Source organism: Prenolepis imparis, unplaced genomic scaffold (genome assembly GCF_030444845.1).
Source record: "Prenolepis imparis isolate NDT839.2.m4 unplaced genomic scaffold, iyPreImpa1.0 SCAF_1, whole genome shotgun sequence".
Lineage (NCBI taxonomy): Eukaryota > Metazoa > Arthropoda > Insecta > Hymenoptera > Formicidae > Prenolepis > Prenolepis imparis.
In genome coordinates, this window is record NW_028141159.1 from 20,680,233 (window position 1) to 20,701,945 (window position 21,713).

Here is a 21,713-nt window from a genome sequence, read left to right on the forward strand (position 1 = left end):
AACTTAAAATTATAATACATTTAAAATAATATGTTATAATACTTTAAAATCAATTAAAATTTTTGACACTTACTTATCAGCTGATTTTTGTCAAAAAATATTAATCGCAGGTAAGGCATTATAACATATGATTTTCAACACATTACTATTTTAAATTTTATAACCTATTATTATTTTAAAATTTAATTAGCAAATTAATGCTTTATTAATATTTTTTGACATACATCAAGTGATTAAAGCGTTAATTTGCTAATTAAATTCTAAAATAATATTATGTTATAATTAAAATAATAATATGTTTTAAATAAAATGTTATAGTACTTTAAACTCGATTAATATTTTTTGACAGTTATCAGCTGATTTCTACATCATTCTTTTTAACATAAAATCGAGGAATGGCGCGCTTGTGTTGTTTTAGTCCTTTTTTAAAAAAGCATGTTAAATCGATTCTCGCAAGTATTGTTGCCTCTTTTTCGCGATGTTGATTAGCTGCTTTGATTTATGTTGTGCCTTATATTCATAGCATCGAGAGGTTGTCATCATGAGAGTTAGCAGTTTAGCAGTTTGACAGTTTGTTCAAAATAAAGTTAAATAGAATAATGTTTTAAATAATATGTTTTAATTAAATTCGCGATTAATATTTTTGACAGTTATCAGCTGATTTCTGTCAAAAAATATTAATCACGGACAAAGTATATATTATAAGTATATATTATAACATATTATAATATTTACAACATATTATTATAATCAAAATAATAATATTTTGTAAGTAATATAATATGTTATAATATTTATCCGCGATTAATATTTTTTGACAGAAATCAGCTGATAACTGTCAAAAATATTAATCGAGTTTAAAGTATTATATCATATTATTTAAAACAGTATATTATTTTAATTTTATTTTGGACGTTTGTCAAACTGCTAACCCACGCGATGACAGCCTCTCGATGCTATATGAATATAACGCACAACGCAAATCGAAGCAGCTAATCAACATCGCGGAAAAGCGATAACAATGTCAATAACATGCCTTTTTTAAGAAAGGGATACGCTGCAAATAATCCATTAGCTTTCTTAACTATAGGCAAAAAAAAAAAACAAAACAAACAGAAAGTATTCGGAACGGATAAATCCACGAAAAAGGATACGGCGATTCTTTCATTGGGAATTGCAGTTATATTCAAATGAGTTAAGCTTTATTGTCGGACACGGTATCGACTCGTCATGGCAGCAAATACGAGAAATCTCGTAATGGACTTTCCTTGTATGTTGGACACGAGGCATTTTTCTCGTGGCAATAATTTCGAGAGAACGGCTGTGCCGCCGGGACCGAACACGTCGTATCCGCTCGAACTCTCGAGACGTATAGTCGATTTCTCCGATCACGTAGAACTAGAAACGCTACTTCCACAAAGTCGATTCTCCTATAACGCCTACAGGTCCGTCGTGAAATTTTTGACGCTCCATATAGTCGTGAAACGGAAACGCTTTAACGATACCGTCGTCCAGCGTCGTGCGCGAAAATGGATTTTTAAATTTATTTAAATGAAAAATATCAGTGGTCTCTTTTTTAAGCTTTGACCAAGAGAAGATGGATAAATTTGAATGATTTAAATGTTTTGTTTTGTTTCATTACAACAGATTTTCAAAATACTTTTATAGAGAGATGAAAAATGGATTACATATTAAGTAGAATTGGTTCAACTATCGGTTTTTATTTTTAAATCTTAAATCAAATCTTAAATCTTAAATCTTAAATCAAATTAAAATATAATCTGTTGCGAGTATATTTGAAACAGATATTTCGAGAAGATACTCATGAAATATTTATTCGCATTATTATTTTATCCGGGCGGGAGGAAATCAACCTCATGCTTGTTTCACGAATTGAGAAGATATTAGTTGGCGAGATTGGCACAATAGCTACCACGTGCACAAACACACCGTGTGCTGCCGCTCTTCTCGGTGGTGTAATTTTCAAGATTACGTGACGGGGTTGTAGAAATTAGACTACGCCGCTAATCGGATGCATATGAGGTTCTAATGCGAGATTCCGCGAGCGTCTTAGAATCCCTGTTGAATCCCGTGTATGATGACACCGTACTAGGGGTACAGGTATAGTATAGGGATAAGCGAGCGCGAGTGGGCACGTGTTCTGATACGACCCGACGATCCCGCGTATACGTAGATCGAGGAAATAAGCCTTGGAAACTGCTTAATATGCGACGGCGCCGTGTGCTTAGCTGCTGCATCCTACGCTGTGGGGACGTCCTGGTCCTGGCGGAGCTCCTTGGAGGGATCCCAAGTTGCTGGGTGCGCGCTTCCTCGAATCCATGGTACGCATATCTGTCTAGCCGCGTTAATCGTATACACGAGGATACTTAGATGGCGGGTGTCTCGTGTTGCGCATCCGTTAATTATAGAAAGGGAATCCTTAATCATCGGTGACGAAGGGGGATGGCGGAAAGAGGAAACCGCTTCGCGATCTCAAAGCGCCTTGACTGGTTCTTTGTGCGCGCGATACTTCAGAAACTGCTTGCTAGGAGCGTCGTCAAGTCGGTTTAATTATACAGTGACGGCGCGAAACATTAATTCAAGCGTTAGCCATAGAAAAACCATCTCATGGGTTTCATGAGCTCCTAAAGATTCTCGATTCTAAACGACATAACGATCTATAAACGACAAGAAAACACTATCTGTATCTAAAGAGTATTTTATATTTTTTACGGTATAAGGATAAAATATTTAAACATATATTATATGTGAAAATGTTATTTCCCGAATTACTAATCGATTATCATCAGTATTATACACCATATATATAATTATTTTTCAATTATATTTATATACGTAACATAGGATCTTTTCTTCTAATTTGGTAAATCGATAAGATCTACTGGTTTCGTGGAAATTTCATGTCGGATGCATGCGATAATGTGGCGTGACAGGGATATGTTTCAGTGTTAACAGTGCACAGTATATTGCGATGTCTATGTTAGCGATGTATAATTCAGCACAATTAGCGCATCGTCGCGCAACGTGCTGAACATACTCATGATGCCACGAAAATTATTTAAATTAATCGTTACTTGTATTAACTTTCTATCGACAAAATTATCTTTAAAAAGAATTGAGTCGTTCTTTTTATTCGTATAAAATATATTAAATAAATGCATAATTAATGTAGAAAAAAAATACTAAATAATAAATATGTCGTGACTAACTTGATTATAAAGCTTGGCGGATGAGAGAGAAGAGAAGAGTCCACATATAGTATTTGAAAAAAATTAATATTATAAAAATAAATATCACATTGTGTATGTATTGATTTTTCAGCGTTTAGTTGATGGGGTGCGAGATCATTCTCTCGTGTCTTCGTTGATAAAATTTTCGAGGCGGGAAAGAGAGGTGGATGCGTTTTGTTGTAGTTCCGAGAATTGATTCCTATACGTAATTGCACGTTTAAGCAACTACCTCATGCTGAGAAACCAATTGGAACGATAACGAAATTACATTGTCACAGCGAATGGGAGTAGTCTCGCGTCAGCCTCTGTACTGGCAACTTTGCATCAAAACTTTCCACCGCTGTTCGAGTAACCCTGTTAGATTGACGAACATTGGCCTCGAGGGATCGCAAACTATAAACGTCGCGGTAATTGAAGGGTTCACTGCAAAAGAAAAAGAGACAGAATTAGAGAGAAAAAGGGAGCGAGAGAGAAAGGGAGGGAACTCCATTTTGATGCATTTTTTAAAGAGTATAAGAAGCTATTTTTTAAAAATTTCCTTATTAAATAGGCAGGTTCAAATTTGAATTTTTAATAGATGTAAGATATATTTGTACTATATTATATTTGATAACAAGCGCATTTTGTGTGAATCGAAATCTGAAGTCTGTCTCATCTGAAAACTAAAATGATATTGCCAAGTTTAATTAGAGTTATATTTCTTTGCAAAGGGTTTTCATACTATTAATATAAAAAAAAATTTCAGTCTCAGATCAAGATTCTTTTAAAATTCATCTAAAAGTAGTCGAAGGAGGAGTTCTTATCCGTTTATTTGCAGAGCGTTGCAGCTTAGTTCATTAGCTCAAATCCCAAATTACTTTTTCTCTCTCATGGTTCTAAAATTATTTATATCGCGACACACATTTTTCTGTAAAAATAGAAAAAAAGAAAATTATTTAAATTGTTGGCGGTCACGTACGGTCAGATACGCTTATTATGTCAAATTTGTATAATCGTGTACGTACACCTTTTTTACGATTATACGCGAAAAAGAGATTGTGACATTCATGGATGAAGAATTTAGCGCGCTGTTGCACCAAACACTCGTCAATAATTTCCTTCATTCGGTCGTGATCTGTTTTCATCCTCTGGATCACGTACGCACCAGGTAAATAATTTTACCTGGCAGAAAAATTATTGATTCTTTATGTCATCAAGAATGAAAAAGTATCAATCCGTTGGGCAAAGTGAGTAATGGGGGAAAGGCGATACGAGAGGCACGAAAAACCCCATGAACGAGTGCGCGATATAAATTTATGTGAGAGAACAAAAGCGGGCGCGATACCTCGTTGTGTTCGATGTATGCACTCGTTAAAACGGAAAAGTTATCTAACTTTACGCTGAATTGCTGCGTAATTAATCCAGAGGTGGAACGCGCGAGAGTAAATCGCGGCCGGTAAATTTTTTTTGCGCGCTGCAATTTAACCGCGTAAAGAGATATCGCGGAAGAAGATACGTAAAAATGAAGGGTGAGACGCGCGGGCTTTTGCTAAGAAATTAAATTGTGTCCAAATCTCTCTTGCGGGGGATAGAGCGTCGCCGAATTATATGGTTCGTGGATTTTTTTTACATGCATGACGGTAAATGTAATAAATTGGCCGACGCGCGGGGAGCGGAGTCACGTATTTATTTATATATCGCATGACGGATGCGGGTAATCTGAGTGCGGTGGATGAAGAGAAAAAAAGATTTTATGCTGGTATAAAATTCACGGGGAGATTATTCCGCGCTTTTCCGTCTCTCTATTTTTTTTTTCCAAAGAGCATCGTAGAAACGTCATGCTGTATCTTTCAATTATTCGGTCAGACCGCGCGCGTATACATATAAGTATTCCGATTATCCGAGTCTAATCACTGAATGCGGCGGCGATTATTTCCACGAGTAATTAGTATAATATAAACAGCATTTCAGATATGTGTGGAAGCCTTTGGAATTATATACCAGTCGGTTTTGGGGATTGATAATTCCGCTTGAATATAAATTTATCGAAGAGATTGGCTTTCGACATATCGCATATGTAATTTTCGTAATCGCGCCGCATTTGTCGAAATGTTATCAGTGTCGTTCGTGATATTATATTGGCGAATCTACATCTCATATAAGTTTAATTAACTATCTTAGTGCGCGCACGATAACGCGTGAAACGGAAATTACGAACGCGCCCGAACACAGAGAATCGAGTAAGTTAATCGAAATTGCGCTCCCCAAAATTGATGTATAATTTCGAGTATATCTTTGTAGGAAATTATAGCGCGCGAAGCGGCTAAATACTCCTCGCTGCATGTAATGTACACGCATAAATCTAAAGTTTCTTCGTTCCATAGGACTGTAGCGGGTGATTTGTAGAAATCGTTATAAGTTTTTGCAATAATGACGCGCGCGCTGCATAGTCAAAGTTGTGTAATTCGTGGAAATCGCGCGAGCGCCGCGAATCGATAGCTGCAGCGACTTTTCCAACCGTGGATTTATCTCGCGAAGCGGAACACGATCGTGCTCGTGCTCCATTTGATACGAAAGCGCGGCGTTATCAATTAAATGCAATCGGCTGTACAATAATTCATTCGTTTCGCAAATATAAATCTGCCTGCGAAAGTCCACAATATAACAAAAATATATATCAAAAGTCGGTCACTCATGGCGTGATAATTTTATCTTTATAATGGAACTGGTTTTTTTTTGTTTTTTTAATTTTTCTCTCTTTTTTTAGGTTCTCTCTCTCTCTTTCTCTCTTTCAACTTTCCGAAGTTTCTGACGCGTCCTCCAGATGCCTTCGCTAGGAAGAGTGTATGCGACTCTTAATTTTTAATTAACCGCTTCTCCACACGTAACCGCGACGCGTTACCGGGTTAATTGAACGATCCTCCGGGCGCCTTCCTAAGCGCACGACCGGAAAGTTTAAACTGAAATTTATTAGCGCGTCCCGCACTTTAGATAAGTTACCTTCTTATTACGCACAAGCTCCTTCGCGCACTATGTTTATCCCGAGGGATTAGGTCGGGTCAGAGATCTCTATATTCGTATACTTTCCTCTCGATGCGCGCCTATCTCTCTTTCTGTCTCCTCATCATAGCCGTGTATCTGTCCGCGGGTATGGATTTATGGTGGGCAAATTTATAGCGTCGTTTTTTTTTTCCTTATAATAAGCCAGGGAGCTTCGTTGTAACTAGTCGGCTAACGAGACCGACTTTGATGAATGAATGCGCGACTTGGCTCACGTCGGATCAAACCGCTGGTATACTACTAATTACGAAGCGCCGGATCTGTCAGCGAATGAAGCGTCCTATATTTTGATTCGATTTTATATTTTCCTTATACATTCTGTATTTCTGATGTATCGAGTTTACTCTTGGCCAATTATATTTTGCCAAGAGTATTTTGAAATAAAAGTTTCTAGTACAAATGATTATTCGTAAGAGAGATTTTCGAAGACTGAAAAGAAATAGAGAGAAAAAAGTCATCTTGAGTAAGAATAGACATATAACATTTCAAACGGCTATTTTACCTTGTAAAAATATTATATTTAGAGAGAGAATTTGTTTCGTATCATATAATTTTATAAAATGCTATTAATGTCTTTTTACTCATGCAAGAGACATGTATATTAAATCTCATTGAGATTTATGTGAAACAATATTTTGATACTTTTAATTAAATAAAACGGAACATAAATTTATCTGAATAATTGCCAAAGGATAAATACAATCGTTTAAAATAAAAAGTAAATATCAAATTGCTGCGTTGAATAGAATTAAACATAATCAACGGAATAAAAAAGAGAAAGAAAGAAAAACATTTAAAATCAGTAGTTCAACTTCCTTCCAGGGTTGGACGAGCAATTCGATAATCGACAAACTATACAACAGGAACAAGAATCCTCTGGCTGTTGCGGACATGAATAAATTCTACGATGACAGGGCGATGCCAGGTAAATAGCAGATATTGCTACTTGCTTCTCTCCGGTACTGATGCTTGAATCTCGTTTCCGGATCGGTCTTTTGCTTCACAGGTATCGCATCGGAAACACAACCGTTGCAGGACTCGAGGAATCTCTACAATGAGGAGGTTCAGGTGTACGAGCTCACGGGCGGTGTCGAATTGGTACCTTTGTTAACCAGTAGACGTTATCAATCGCATCCGCAAACCACACGCTACCTTGTCACGGATGCCACTCGTCCGGGATACACGATAGAGTCGTAAGTACGAATATTTACAATGATTGTTTGAACATTGGCGTGTTTATTCGAAATGATTGATCGTTGATTGTCTGTAGAATGACATTTCTAAACTTGCATAAAACGGAAAAATTCCAGATTTTAAGATCTTTGTATCAAGTCCCTTCTTTTTAATCCCGCTTAATATTTAAATACAATTGTTAGTATTAATCAAATGTGTACTATTTGCTTACGCTTTTATATTAATACATTCGGGTGTAATATGTTATATAATATACCTACTCCAACCGCGTTCATATCACGCGAACGTGAAACTGTAAATGTTGAAGATGATATGCGTTGAGAAGAGAATAATAATCGATAAATTGTATCTATGGTGTAGATACATAAATAGTTAGATAGATAAGTAGTTGTAATCACGTTTATATTCATTTTCTAATTGATATTAAAAGCACTTAATATTGTCCCATAATTTCCTCGATGAAAATGTATTATTAATCACTCATTGAGAATAGTTAAAGCATTTAGTGTCTCGTGTTCCTTCAGTAGAAAGATATATTTATATCAGAATATTAAAATTGCTATTAATAATTTTTCTAAATGTTGTTCCATAAATCGAACATACACATATACATTTTTTGTATATTAATATATAGTGTTATATTATATTATATATATGTATTTTAAATATATATGCACCATCTGTGCATGTATATTTAAAATATCTATATATGCATCTTTGCGACGTTGATTTTCTGCTTTATATTTCAAAGCATACATTTATGGTTGCTTTTCTTGATATTTTCTCCGCTTTTTATTTTTCCTCTTTCTTGCAATTCTTGACGTACTTCTTTTTTTTTAATTTTAACAATTCTACATAAAAGTTTTCATACTTAAAAACATATGTCAAAAAGATGAAACTTCATAACTCATCTTTTGTTAATATTCTAAAAAAAGCATAATATTTTAAGGATAGTATTTTTATTGACTTATATTACTTTCATCGATCTACACTACTTTCATTGATCTATACTACTTACATTTACTACATTATTTTATGTCACTATTTTGCATTTAACTTTTTAATTCAAGATGTCCAAATTAATATTAATATTGCTTATTATTTATTATTATATTTATTGATTGATAGTATTTTTATTGACTTATATTACTTTCATCGAAAACACTACTTTCATTGACCTATACTACTTACATTTACTACATTATTTTATGTCACCATTTGACATTTAACTTTTTAATTCATAATGTCCAAATTAATTAATATTGCTTATTATTTATTATTATATTTATTGATTGATAGTATTTTTATTGACTTATATTACTTTCATCGATCTATACTACTTTCATTGACCTATACTACTTACATTTACTACATTATTTTATGTCACCATTTTGCATTTAGTTATCAGCTGATTTTTGTCAGAAAATATTATAATCGAGTTTAAAGTACTATAACATTTTATTTAAAACATTATTATTTTATAATTTTTATTACATACTATTTTTAAAAAATTTAATTAACAAATTAACGCTTTAATCAGCTGATTTCTGTCAAAAAATATTAATCAAGTTTAAACAAACTCTTTTTTATATAAAATCGAAGAATGGCGCGCGCGTAGTGCGCGCTTGTGTTGTTCTAGTGTTAATATAAAATCAATGTTAGATAATATCGGTGTATATGTATGTATGATGTATGTATGTATGCGTGTGTATATATGTGTACAATTAATTTTTCACTTGTATCTCGCAAGTATGGTTAACCTGACGAAACACGATAGTAACTGTAGAATTGGTTAGTAGTGATACGACACTCGAGGGATGTAACTACATTACAGGTAATCAACCAATTGACCTGGATGCACTCGACCTCGACCATTTCACCTGTCCGTTTCTGCTCAATCTCACCTCCTTCATTTTCCTCCCTTGTGCGCTAACGTCGCTCTAAATATTCATCAGCGTAATTTTCCCTCGTCATCGTCGTAAAAGAATATTTTTTTTTTATGGAGAATACATTTTCTTGGAGAGAATGAAAAATACTCTCTCTAAAAAAATGCTCGATTGAGAGAGGACTCTTACATAAACCTCCTGCATAAATATATTATTACAGGTCGACGTTTTACGAATACTCTTGTTCTAGAATTTCTCGAGAAAGAATCAAAATGTCAATCTTTTGTTTCTCAAGAAATTTATTTATAATTTATTTAAGTTTATTTCTGAAAAATTTTTAAATTTAAACATTGAATTTAAACGTTTAAAACATGTTTAAATAACCAAAATAAAATTTTGTTTATATGATATGATATATCTTACTTTCTATTTTTGAATAAAATATATATAATATAAAAAATATAATAAATATAAATATATAAATTGTTTTGAAAACATATATATGTATACCAATTGCAATTATTATATAAAAATATTAATATTTCACTTTTTAGCTGGAAATTAAATATACATTGTACACAGAAGAATGAGAATTTAAAACTACCAAATGTGTAAATTACAAATAATACATTTTCATACGTGCAGCGTAGCGCAATTTTAAGTTAGATACCTATATGATACGAGATTGAAATATTATGATTTGAATGATTACTTTTTCTCTTAAAAGGGTATTTTTATTCCAAGCTTGCAATTAAGCTGATGAAGCAATGACTATAACTCTCTTCTTTGACTTTACATTCGATAGCATAATATCGATTAATTGCTCGATAATGTCCTGCATGTAAACGGTCGCAACGCTGGTCACGGACAGAAGCATCAATCTGACATGTAACGAGACACTTTGATAACGTTTAATAGAATAGTGTATGAAAGTTGCGAAGGAAGGAGGTGTCGCGTTGTTTATAACGTAGCATCGGCCACCAGCATCCAAACGCTGCGTGTTGCCTGTAGTAATTAATCATCTCGATTACTGTGTGCGGTGATAACCTGCGGGAGAAAAAACACGACGGTATATAAGCCTGGAGTGCATTATTCATCTCTTTTTTTGTGCGATTTTATTTTATTTTTATTTTAATTTGTTTTTGTTTTTACGACGAAGTAGCACGCGAGCAAGTATTTAATTTGGTGATCAACGAAGATCGATATAGAGCGATCGATTTGCATATGTGCTTTTTTTTCAAACGCCGCTATGCGAGGTATTTGCAGTTATTAGCACAGAGTCGTTAAAGATTATTCAGAGCGGCATCGAAAATATTGGTAACTGGAACCATTCGAGCGAAAAGCTCTTTCTTTCACACCTCCCGTTAGCGAGTCGACTTAATTTAGCGTTCTAATATTGAAACGTGCAGAGAGACGAATAGTTTCGCTCTCGCCAGTTTTAATCACTTGCAATATTTACAGTTCGCGACGGTGAGAATAAAATTTATGCCAATTACTCATTTCATTTATACCATTTTTATTGTATTACTGGAGAATGATAGAATCGAAAAAACAGAGAAACTCTTCTTCAGAGGAAAAAAAAACAACAAAAAAAAATAGAGAAATTATATGAGCACAAGCTGGCTGATAAAAATAAAAGCTAAATTAAATTTGCATTAATATACATATATAAGTATTTTTAAAAATATATAAATTTATATACCTTATGTATGATTTATTTATATATGATTTTTGTCAACTTTTGCTGTAAATTTTACACACTTCTCCTTTCGGATTGTGAATTATAAAAGTATTTTTAACTAAACTGAAATATTCAATATCCGATATTGAATCTGTCTATTCGCACACACATACAAAGACCTCCGTCAGTCATTCATTTCGTTATTCCGTCTTTACCTTTACCGATATTAAATAGTTCGCTCGAGGAAATCCGATACGATTCGCTCGATACTCCAGATAGCGTTACTCCCCTCGAATCTTTATTTCCCGTATATAATCCGCGCTTCGACGCATGTGGCCTCGTCATTTCCGCGGAGGCGGAGAGAGTCCATCAAAGAAAGGATATGAAAGCTGACGAGAGCATCTCTCCCTTTCTTTTACAGGCTTCGCGCACTCGGTGTTGGCAATCGGGAACACATCGCGGATCTCGCCGAGCAGATACGATGTAAACGGGACAGGGCGATGGTAAGTGCCGCATGATCGATGATGATTGCACAACGTCGAAACGCTAATTCAGAACAGGATTAATTGTGTCGATCTCTCGCCAATCTCGCCGGATCGTCTGTTATTGAATCGAATTGGCTACGCGAGCGCTACGAATTCTACGGATGGAATAAAACCAAACGAGCCATAAGGATCAAATTTGCTAACTCCAAAGTGGACCGAAAATAAAAACGAGACTAAATCGATCCAAAAGCTCTTTGCTCCGCTTCTAAATTGATTCTATTTCGCGGGAAAGATTCGTTGTAGCGGCGAGTGTAATAATATGTAAAAATCAATAAGTAGAAGAAAGTACAAGATATATTTATATAAAAGACAATTTGTGTAAGATAACGTCATTAGTAATTGATTTAAAAATTTTTCAATTCAGTACAAATAAAAATGTAGAAGATTATAGATTAATTATGAAATAATATTGAGATAATAGTTATAGAAGTCGCAAAAATATAAATACTAAATTAAATAAATTTTTTTTATAATAAAAGTAGTATTTAAAACAAAATCATCTTGTTATAAATACTTTTTAGTATATTATCAATTTTCTTGTGCGCGATGCTCAAAATATTATTTCCTTTAAACATTCATCACCAATTTTACAAAATGAGAACATTACATCCTGTCGTTTGATTATATTTGGCTATATTTGCATGAATATATTTCCTTCTCGTTTAGTCTTGTCTAAAATTACAAATCATTTTGTACCTCGATTTTGTTTCAGGAGGAACGACGATTCGAACAGGAGAGTTGTCGCAGGCACTTCGATACTTGGAAAAGACTATGGGGTAGACCGGGTCACGGTGCCCCCATAGATCACGCCCAGCGGAACAATCTCTATAACATCCTCCATCGCTCGGCTATCTATTGAATTTTCTCGTAAAGCGTTTCGCCTTCAGTGCTAAAGCGAAGTCTTCGTCTCTGTAATGCTGCATTTTATTATACGAAACGAATAAGATGGCTATTAGATACCGATGACGCGAATACAAGATCAGCCGTAAGAGATGGTAGCTAGGCATAAACAGTTCTTCATTCTCTCCGAAGTAGATGTGCAGAAGTAGACGTAAAAACATCATCCCGTATGTGAGCTGTTCATTCAGGTACTGTAACATAATTCATTTAAATAAAATATAGGTGCTCTATTTGTCCTAATAATATTTCAACGAACGATTGAAATCATATCGTTCTCGGAATAAGCTATTCATCCGATGAACGATGTATTATAAAACATTATGAATGACGTTCTTAAATTGAATTAAAGGCGACACACTTATTTCGTGTTACGTCAATTAAAAACGCTCGTGAGCGTATAATTGGGAGTATTTTCCAACGTTGTTAATATTTATTAACTACACCGTGTGACTAAAAATATATCCGGAATGAAATTGAATGAAAGAGGCAGTGAAAGATTATATGAGAATGGGGCGGAAAATTAGGATTAAAAACACGTTTAGCATCGGCGTTCTTTGTTTCTCGTGAACCGACTTGACATGAAAAAATGAAGAGTATATCGGATAACCCATTAAATTTCATGAAAGCCTTGCAAGAGTGAGTGAAGGGCAGCTTGATAAACCAGGGCCATGAGTGACGCCGCGATTGACCAGGCCTCAAAGGAGCAATCTCGTGAGAACCTAGTTGCTATACGGGTCGATAGGTTTTAAATTTCATGAACACCAAGGAACGATCACATTTGAATATATGCACGTATAGGTACATGTGATATAACGCGTCGTGAAAAGAAACGTTTCTCATCAGTCATCGTGTCGTCTCGATATATATTTTCCGCTTCACTTTTTTGTGCCTTATTTCTAAAGAAAGTCCATGTAATTTAAACTTTATTTTGCATACTCCCGCAAATGATAAACAAAACAATATCAGAATTTTTTAATTTTAGAGCTAAATATTATATACACATAAGGGATTTTAAAATGTTTTAACGTATACTATATGAATCTATATTTAAAGTGTGTCTATTTTTAATAATTTAAAATAGCACATTTAAAGAGTCTCTAATATTGTAATTTTACATTAAGCAATTAACTATTTATTGACAAGCATTTAATAATTTATTGTTTGATCGTACACATCCCTGTTTAATTACTTTGACGTTATTAAATGAATCACTTCTTATAAAGCAATGCAAATCATATTTTGCACCGTGAATTTAATATGATGCGAAATATTGATTTTATATAGTTCGCTCTTTTCGAAACTGAGCTTATATATATATTTTATGCACTGCTTCGAAATGATTGATCCAAATCAATTTCTAGAATGTCTCATTTTTTATCTCTTTTGGCACATTAACACTCCATAAGATATTCTTTGAATTACAAATGCATTAAAACTATTTTCACAGCAGAGATGTGAGTCTTTCGAAAACAGTAGAACACTTATTATTTACTTATATCTGAATTATTTCGATATAAAAGTCAATGGCAAAAATATCTTTCGCGACATGTAAGCATTATTTCAGAATTGTCAGAGCAAATCTAGTTTACTGTCAGCATAAACTGATTAAAGTCTTCTTTACTACTGAATGAGATCTCCGTTCATCCATTCCGTTAGACGCGAATAGCATCGCGACTCTCGGTCGCGAAATCGTAAATTATCAAACCGCGCTACGCGACGCGGTTTTATCAGCCGATTTGTGTAACACGTTAATTAGACATCAAGTGCTCGGTAACCGGGGTACGAAGCCGGAAGAGTAACGGCAACGCCTTTAATGGATGTGGGTTATTTAATTTGCGCGGCTGCTGTTTGACGGTGCGGCTCGGCGCGGTTTGTACGCGGAAAGGCGCACCTTCATCCTGTTTCCGTCTGGAGAGAGCGTAGTTTCAGTTTTCCCATCCTTCCTCCGTTCCCGACAGTCCCTTTGCTCCCTTCGTCACCTATCCACTCTCTCTCTCGGCTCACGGAGAGAGAAACGACCCACGAAATCTTCCTACCTTCGTCGTGCGCGCATCTCTCGATCCCTCCATCCACCCTTCCGCTATTCCTTCCCTTCCTACTCTCTCTCTCTCTCTTTCTCTCTTTGTCCTGTATCCATCCCTTTTCGCTAGCTACCAAACCAACTCGCGCTTTTGCTATTGTCTGACTATTGTGCCGCTGTTACCGCGGTGTGTCGGTCCGCTTGTATAAGGGTGATTCATTTTCTGGGAAATATCAGTTCCTGCGCGCCGCATGAATTTCGACTCACGCGAGCGCGTAAAACCGCGCGTTGTGTGTACCGGTTCCTCCCTTTCATCCCCTTCGGGGGACAGGGAGGATTTCTCTCGCCCTCTTTCTCTCTGACCCTTCTTCTCGTTCCCTCGTCGTCGGGAACGAATTAAGCCTTCGGTGGACCTTCCTAGGCAAACATAAATGCATATTCACTTCCCGGAGACGCTATTTCACTTGGGAGCAGTGCGCTTTATTTTCGGACGAGCATATTCCCGCGGGAGTAGTTTCGTAAATTAAAATCACGTCGTTGGTACTTTGTTATCGTCTCTTCGCGTGCTTCGTAATTTACGCGACTTCTTCGTAGAAGTCTCTTGTTTGACGAGACAGCTGATTGAGAGCGCTCGTATTCCAATAGATTGAACGCAAACGAGGGAGCGCGAAGTGAATTATATTCGAGAGGAATAAAATTCTCGCGGGCGATTTTCCTTCGCATTTAACGTGTAAATATAAATAACCGGTAGCGCTCATAAATGTACCCCACTAAATTGCGGAATTTCCTCCCTTCTTTCTACCCCCACCCCCAGAATATTCGCATATCTACTGCAGCTCGGCGATAAAACGGCGGCCTCCCCACCTCCTCCATCTCCATTTTCTCAACCCGGACCGTGTTTGTTTGCGCTCGCGTCTCGTTCGCGCAATGTACGCCAAATGCTCGCTGGCGGGATGCATTGTTACGAAATTAGGTCATCCGCTTACCTGCAATGAGATACGCAGCTCGTCCCGGAGTCGCGCTCTATGAAAATTGGTTGCACGGTGATTTCCCCCCTCGTTCCCTCCTCCACCTATCTCGTCGTGAAGGAAGTCCTCGGGCAAATTACGAGGAAATATCGAGACTAGTAATCCTTTAATACCGCGATCGCTGAAGAAAAAAAGCTTCTGATTAAAGGTGTCGAGAGATATCGAAAAATAATGAATATTCCGTTGCAATCGTAATAATAAATTAAAAACATGACATTGAAAAAAACGTATTTCTCACGTCAACAATTGTTGATTAAATATAGCTGCAAAAGTTTTTTCTTAGCGCGTGAAAAGTATTTTACAATTATAGAAATTTATTTAGAATAGCTTTGAAGCAGGAATAAAATTCGCACCAAAGTGCACTGAGTTCACACCTTTTCCGTATTAAGAAACACTCTGTATAATTGCTTTTCGTAATATCGCGGATTGTTATTGTCCGATCGGTCGCGATTATTACAATATTGCAATTATTGCAATATTGTAGATTGGAATCGATCGGATAATATTCATAAAATATTTATCGCGAAAGCAGAATACATTCTGAATTTTGTTCCGCGAGCTTACGGAACACTTTACACGCATGGAAAATACAATAGTCTAATAATATTGAATATTATTTATTTTCGAGAACGGTTAAACGGGTGTTTTGAGAAATATTTTTTTTCGGTCAATATTCGACTGTATGTGTGCGTGATATTTGATGTGCGTCTGATCATTAATATTAATACGCAGGATTAATTATAATGAATCGCGTATGTTTGATTGTACGGAGAAGTGAAAGTTATATTTTATGTAAATGAGATATATGTGCACGGTACGTTGAGCAATCGCATGAAAGGGATGGATCCATGGGAAGAATGTCACTTATGTAAAGGGTTGATTAACGAGCCAACTCTAATAGGCACTTGAGTTATATTTAATTAGAAATCGCGTAATTTATTCGGCAAATGTACGGAATATGAGTCGAGATCGTCTCTTCGTCACGGTACGCCCTTTATACGGTCTACATAGAGATATACACACACACACAAACATACATATTCTATACTTTTATGCACTAATTCCTTCTGCTGATTGCATTTGCAATTTCAATTCTGTTAAACATCGATTTTTCGCATAAAAGAGTCACGTCATGCTATAAAAAATAACAGATAATCCGAATTTTTTTTTTATAAAAGTTATTACAATTTAATGTTTTCAATTATTCAAACCAAATCTCTTCGTCAATTATCTTCAACTACACGAGATGATGAATGAAAATCTTCCCTGCATACATATATTGGTTCGAGCTAAACTCCGAAGCGTTTTGTCTGATAGATCTCGTCTTAAACGAAATAAATAGCATCATTTTTCACGATTTCCACGATCACGGTAAAAGCTGGTAGACTAAGATTAATTCGATGAAGCGTCGCGAGTACAGTGTTAGGATTTTAGCTATACCGCGATGAATCCATTGTGTACAGTTTACTTACGTTGAAGCGCCCTTCGCTGCGATTCAGTGAGTAATTCCTGTAAAAGCTGCTGTAGTGACTTTACTCGATAAAGTGGCCTCCAGCAGCAGTCGGCGCTGTGTTTTAATAGTATAAACCGTGAAATGTGAATCGTGCGCATATCGTGTACGAAGCACATCGGATTTTATTTAATGAAACAAACTATAGGATGTTATTGTGGCAGCTTATCTCGATGAGTTTCATCCAATGAAATTTCCGCTAAACGTATCTTTTTTTTATCGCGTATACGCACATACATGTAACGTACTACATGTATGTAATGTTTGAGTAATATATAGCAGAAAGTATATCTCGTTCATAAAACATCCTTCGAAAAAATTGTCGATGAGAAATATAACGTTAAAAAAATTGTTGCAATAGTCCTACGATATTGCGCGATATTGAGAGAGTCGGTTTAATGCTACATCTTTACTACTGTGTACAGTGATGAAGGTATTATTATGCGCAGATGGTGCTCGACTCAATTATGATATAACTTTTCATTATTATTTCATTCTCCCTCACGTGCAAATAATTTACTTAAAAAAAAAAAAACTGTTGTTAGTTTATATTAATTCTATTACGTTAGTTCTTTGTCATACAATTTATTATGCATTAAAAGTAGTAGAGAGTAGACACGTGTATTATTACCATAATTTTCGTTGGCTTTTAATGGTTTTCTATTTAAAAGTTTTAGTTTCATTATTTGCAAACAGAGGATCTCTGCTCTAATTTTCCTAAGGAATTTTTCAGTACGTTAGATAATAATATACAGTAGAACTGAACAAAATTCGCTAGTAGAGTAATTCATTTCTATTACGTCACACAGAGAGCGCAAAAACATAGAATGCATCTGTCACATATTGTGACAGAAGTTTTGTTTATGATGTATCAATAAGTAATAAATAATATTAAAACATCACAGACACACCGTGTTATATATGCGACAGATATTCATTACGTATAATAATACGTTCTCCAATACGTTAGATAAGATTAGGGCAGACAAAATAGAGGCTCGCGCGTATAATTAATGTACTGATAAGGTATTCCCGAGTTATCCCATATTGTATGTATCGCGAGTAGTGAAAATAAATCGATTCTCCTATGTAGCCATCCATTCCGTTGTCGAGGTCTTTCGAGATCGCTTTCCCTGGTCCGGAGACTACGCCAAAGTCGATAATTTATTTCGCAACTCCGTCGCTCGTGACCCGTTTTCGATGCGTTTGTAAATCGAAAACTTGTTTTTTACGATTTGTGATACACACCTGCATATGCTTATATAGGTATATACCCGTAAATATACAACCTCCTAATTATATAAAACATCGACGTTATTTTTGATCTGTAAATTTAGGTTGCTTTCAGATATTTTAAAGAATGTCTTCAAATATCGATAAGACATGTCTTAGAGACATTTTACATCATAGCATTTCTCCTTTTGCAAAAGTTTATTAAGAGGTTTATTTATATCGTAATGAATCGTATATAGAAATATTATATTTTTTAAAAATTTGATACATTTTTGAAGCTTTTAGACGATAGATTTAATGTCGAAAGAAAATGTCATATCGCGTATTTATACGTACGTCACGATTCGGTTATGTTAATAAAACGGATATTACAATGTTACCACACGTTACGAATATAATATCAGTTATCGACGCATGAAACGTGTCATGACAACATATTACATTATTATTACGAGATACGAGCTCGCTATCGATATTAAACAGATGTGACTACGTTACATATTCATTGTAAAACAAATGTCACTGTAAATGATATGCGTATGTAATACAGAGTGTAGTGAAATATTAATCAGCAATAATAATAGCAGGCACATAATGATAAACTTGTATCACTTGGCGCAAGATTCGCATTAAAGATGCGTCAGATGTTGTTAAATTCACGCGTTTCCGAAAAGTTAGCGAAAAGTATCGTTCAACACATAGTGTCTGCTTCGCCATCTTACAAATCATAAAGTTTATAACGCTATAATCGTACGCTATATCGCGTATTAAAATATACGACCATCGTGCTGAAAAGAGGCATATATAGCAGCGAGGAATAAATTTCGATTCAACTTAAGTTGAAACAGATACGCGAGGGTCGTAGGTCAGCGAGGTGTGCAAACGATCGGAGAGAGAAAGGGAGGGCGAGAGAGAGAAAACACCGCGATGTTACTCCGATGGAAACGTTCTCGCTGGCACGAAAAATAATATTTGTTCGTTGTTTCATGTCGCGATGTAGGTACGTGACGCGAAGGCGATACATACGTCTTTCTCGAGAGCAGGACCACCGTTTTCGTGTAGCTATACGGCCACCAAGAAATCTGAATTTCAGAGCGAGATATCAAGCGGCGAGGATTTTCGTTTGTTTAACATTTTGCTCGATATAGTTTCAAATTATTTTATACGGCGAAATAAGCGAAGAAAATAATCGCTACACTTGACTTGAGACATGCGATGAAAGATCACATCATATGTCAAAAATTGTATTCTGTTGCACATACTAATGTGTCATTTCGAAAATGAAACAGTTATAAATGATAAAAATTTAGGTAATCAAAAAGTTATATTTTATAGAAGCATATAATAATTTACTTGATATCATACTTGATATTCTGTAACTGTCACTCAAAGAGTCAATTACATATAGCGATTTGATATGTAAAATATACAAACGGACGGTAAAAATACGCGGAACTTTTCACTCTACGAAACGCAACGTTCAAAATTCTATCTTGTTTCGGCGCGATTTATTGAACGCGCTATACAAGTACATTCCGCGCTCACGTCGGTTTTAATGAATGTTGCATTGCAACAAAAAAAAAAAGAGATATATAATAAATATTTCAACCTGTGTTCGGGCGCGATACACACATTTTCATGTCAATTCGAGTCTGAGGAAAAATGCCGGTTATCACGCGGAATTCGATAGCCCGGGCGCCTCCGACATTTCAGATTCCGACGATCCGACCGATTTATAAATGATTAAATATTCGGCAATTAGCCGCGCGTGTGCTGCGCGAGAGCGGTACATTTTTTTTCTCGTATCTCGCGATCGCTCGGCGGAATCCCTTCTCTGTAATCAACGACCGTGTATTCTCTCCCCATCCCTTCTCTCCTACCCCAAGCTCTCTCCTCCGCTTCGACCCTGGCAAATTCGACCGCTTTTAATCGGTCTCTCGTATATCGCTGCACTTTAACGCTACATCTGCTAATTGCGTCGGTAATAGCGTTTCTCCGGATTCGGCGCAAATTTGCTCGATCGTCCGTGCGATTTTCGAAAATCGTCGCGTGAATACTTGATAAGCCATACTCCGGTTGCATTATCGCGCACACATACATACCTACATACGCACGTACGCACGATATAATCCGCTTGTAGCCCGTGATCCAAGAATTGAATATTTTCGGCAGTCTTCACGGGAATTATCGTCGAGGGAGATTAAGTCTTTTTCCCTGGGGTACGACGCAAAAATGAGTGGAGCCGATTATTTTGCACAATTTAATACACTATCCAACTCTATGAGAGAAAGAGAGCAAAGGGACAGAATCCGATCAACGTTTATATGTATATATATAGTCGTCGTGGAAGTCTGAAAATTATGCAGTTTGCCGTGCGCGGACTCCGTACACCTAATATTCGAATCGATTATCGAATATACAATACAATATTACGATACGGGCTCGTTATTTCGCAATTTGCTCATCCTGGTAATTAATTATCTGCACGATGTTGCAACCATTATCATTAGCGATATCATTGCATCACTCTTCGTGCTAATACAATATCGCGCTACTTCTCTCCTCGTATATATTATTATATATATCGCATCGTTATTACAATCGCATTTCAAAATTGTTATAATTATCTTTTATCCTTTCCTCTTCTTTTATCGAAGTTCTTAGCATAATGAAGCGAGATGCAGACAGAATTATATAAAATTAATACTTTTCTATCGTTTTTTATTAATGCTGGAGAGACACAGTTTGTAGCTGAAAGCCATATCTAGAAAAAGCTTTTTTCATTTCTCTAAAATTATTTTGGAGCATAATGATAAATGTATATTTTTCTTTTTTTTTATGCGTAGACGAAATTATAATTTAGTTACAGAACACAGAGAATGCAACGAAAGAGCGCGTTTTATATTGCGACATATTACACAGCTTATACTTAAAGCTTTCGGATTAAGTGTCACTTGTGTAAAATATTATAAGTGACATGTTGAAAAACTGTTTAATAACGTGCGTTTAATGAAGAAAAAATTTCATGAGAGATATTTATTAAAGCGCGTTGAAATGCATGTTGAAGCTGAGTTAATATCCCCGGTACATATGGACTGATGAGAAGATAAAAAAAGGGTAACTCTCATTAAACTATGATACTCCAAAATAATTTCGGAGAAATGAAAAAAGTTTCTGCTCAAAGTGGCTTTCAGCCTTAGGGCAAGCCGCGTTTCTCTCGTAAAAGATTGTGCAAAAAAATAATTCAATTCCATAAAAAATTTACATATTTAATTTAATGCATTTTGTAAAAAAATAATTCTAATATTCTTTGAATTTTCGATCTTTCTTCATCTCTCTCTTTCTCTCCAGAGAATTTTGATTGCGCTTGCTAAAAGAAGATATAAAAATTATTTTAAAAATGATGATAATATTCTTCAAATTTTC

General features: G+C 35.5%; 1 protein-coding gene across 4 annotated transcripts in view; it reads left to right on the top strand.

The window, feature by feature from the left end:
- The window catches only part of LOC145935822 (uncharacterized), an 86,374-nt gene that overhangs the window by 14,334 nt on the left and 50,327 nt on the right, over nt 1-21,713 (top strand). For 2 of the 4 annotated variants that reach the window (XR_014425287.1, XR_014425285.1), the window contains exons 5-8: nt 7,113-7,215; nt 7,297-7,483; nt 11,473-11,554; nt 12,309-12,684. Coding sequence is in view for 1 of the 4 variants with exons in the window: in XM_083037455.1 (XP_082893581.1) it covers nt 7,113-7,215; nt 7,297-7,483; nt 11,473-11,554; nt 12,309-12,455 (519 nt within the window). In the remaining 3 variants the exon portion in view is untranslated. Of the gene's footprint in view, nt 1-7,112; nt 7,216-7,296; nt 7,484-11,472; nt 11,555-12,308; nt 13,499-21,713 lie in introns of those variants that run through there. The other 2 variants (XR_014425286.1, XM_083037455.1) reach the window with 2 other exon arrangements.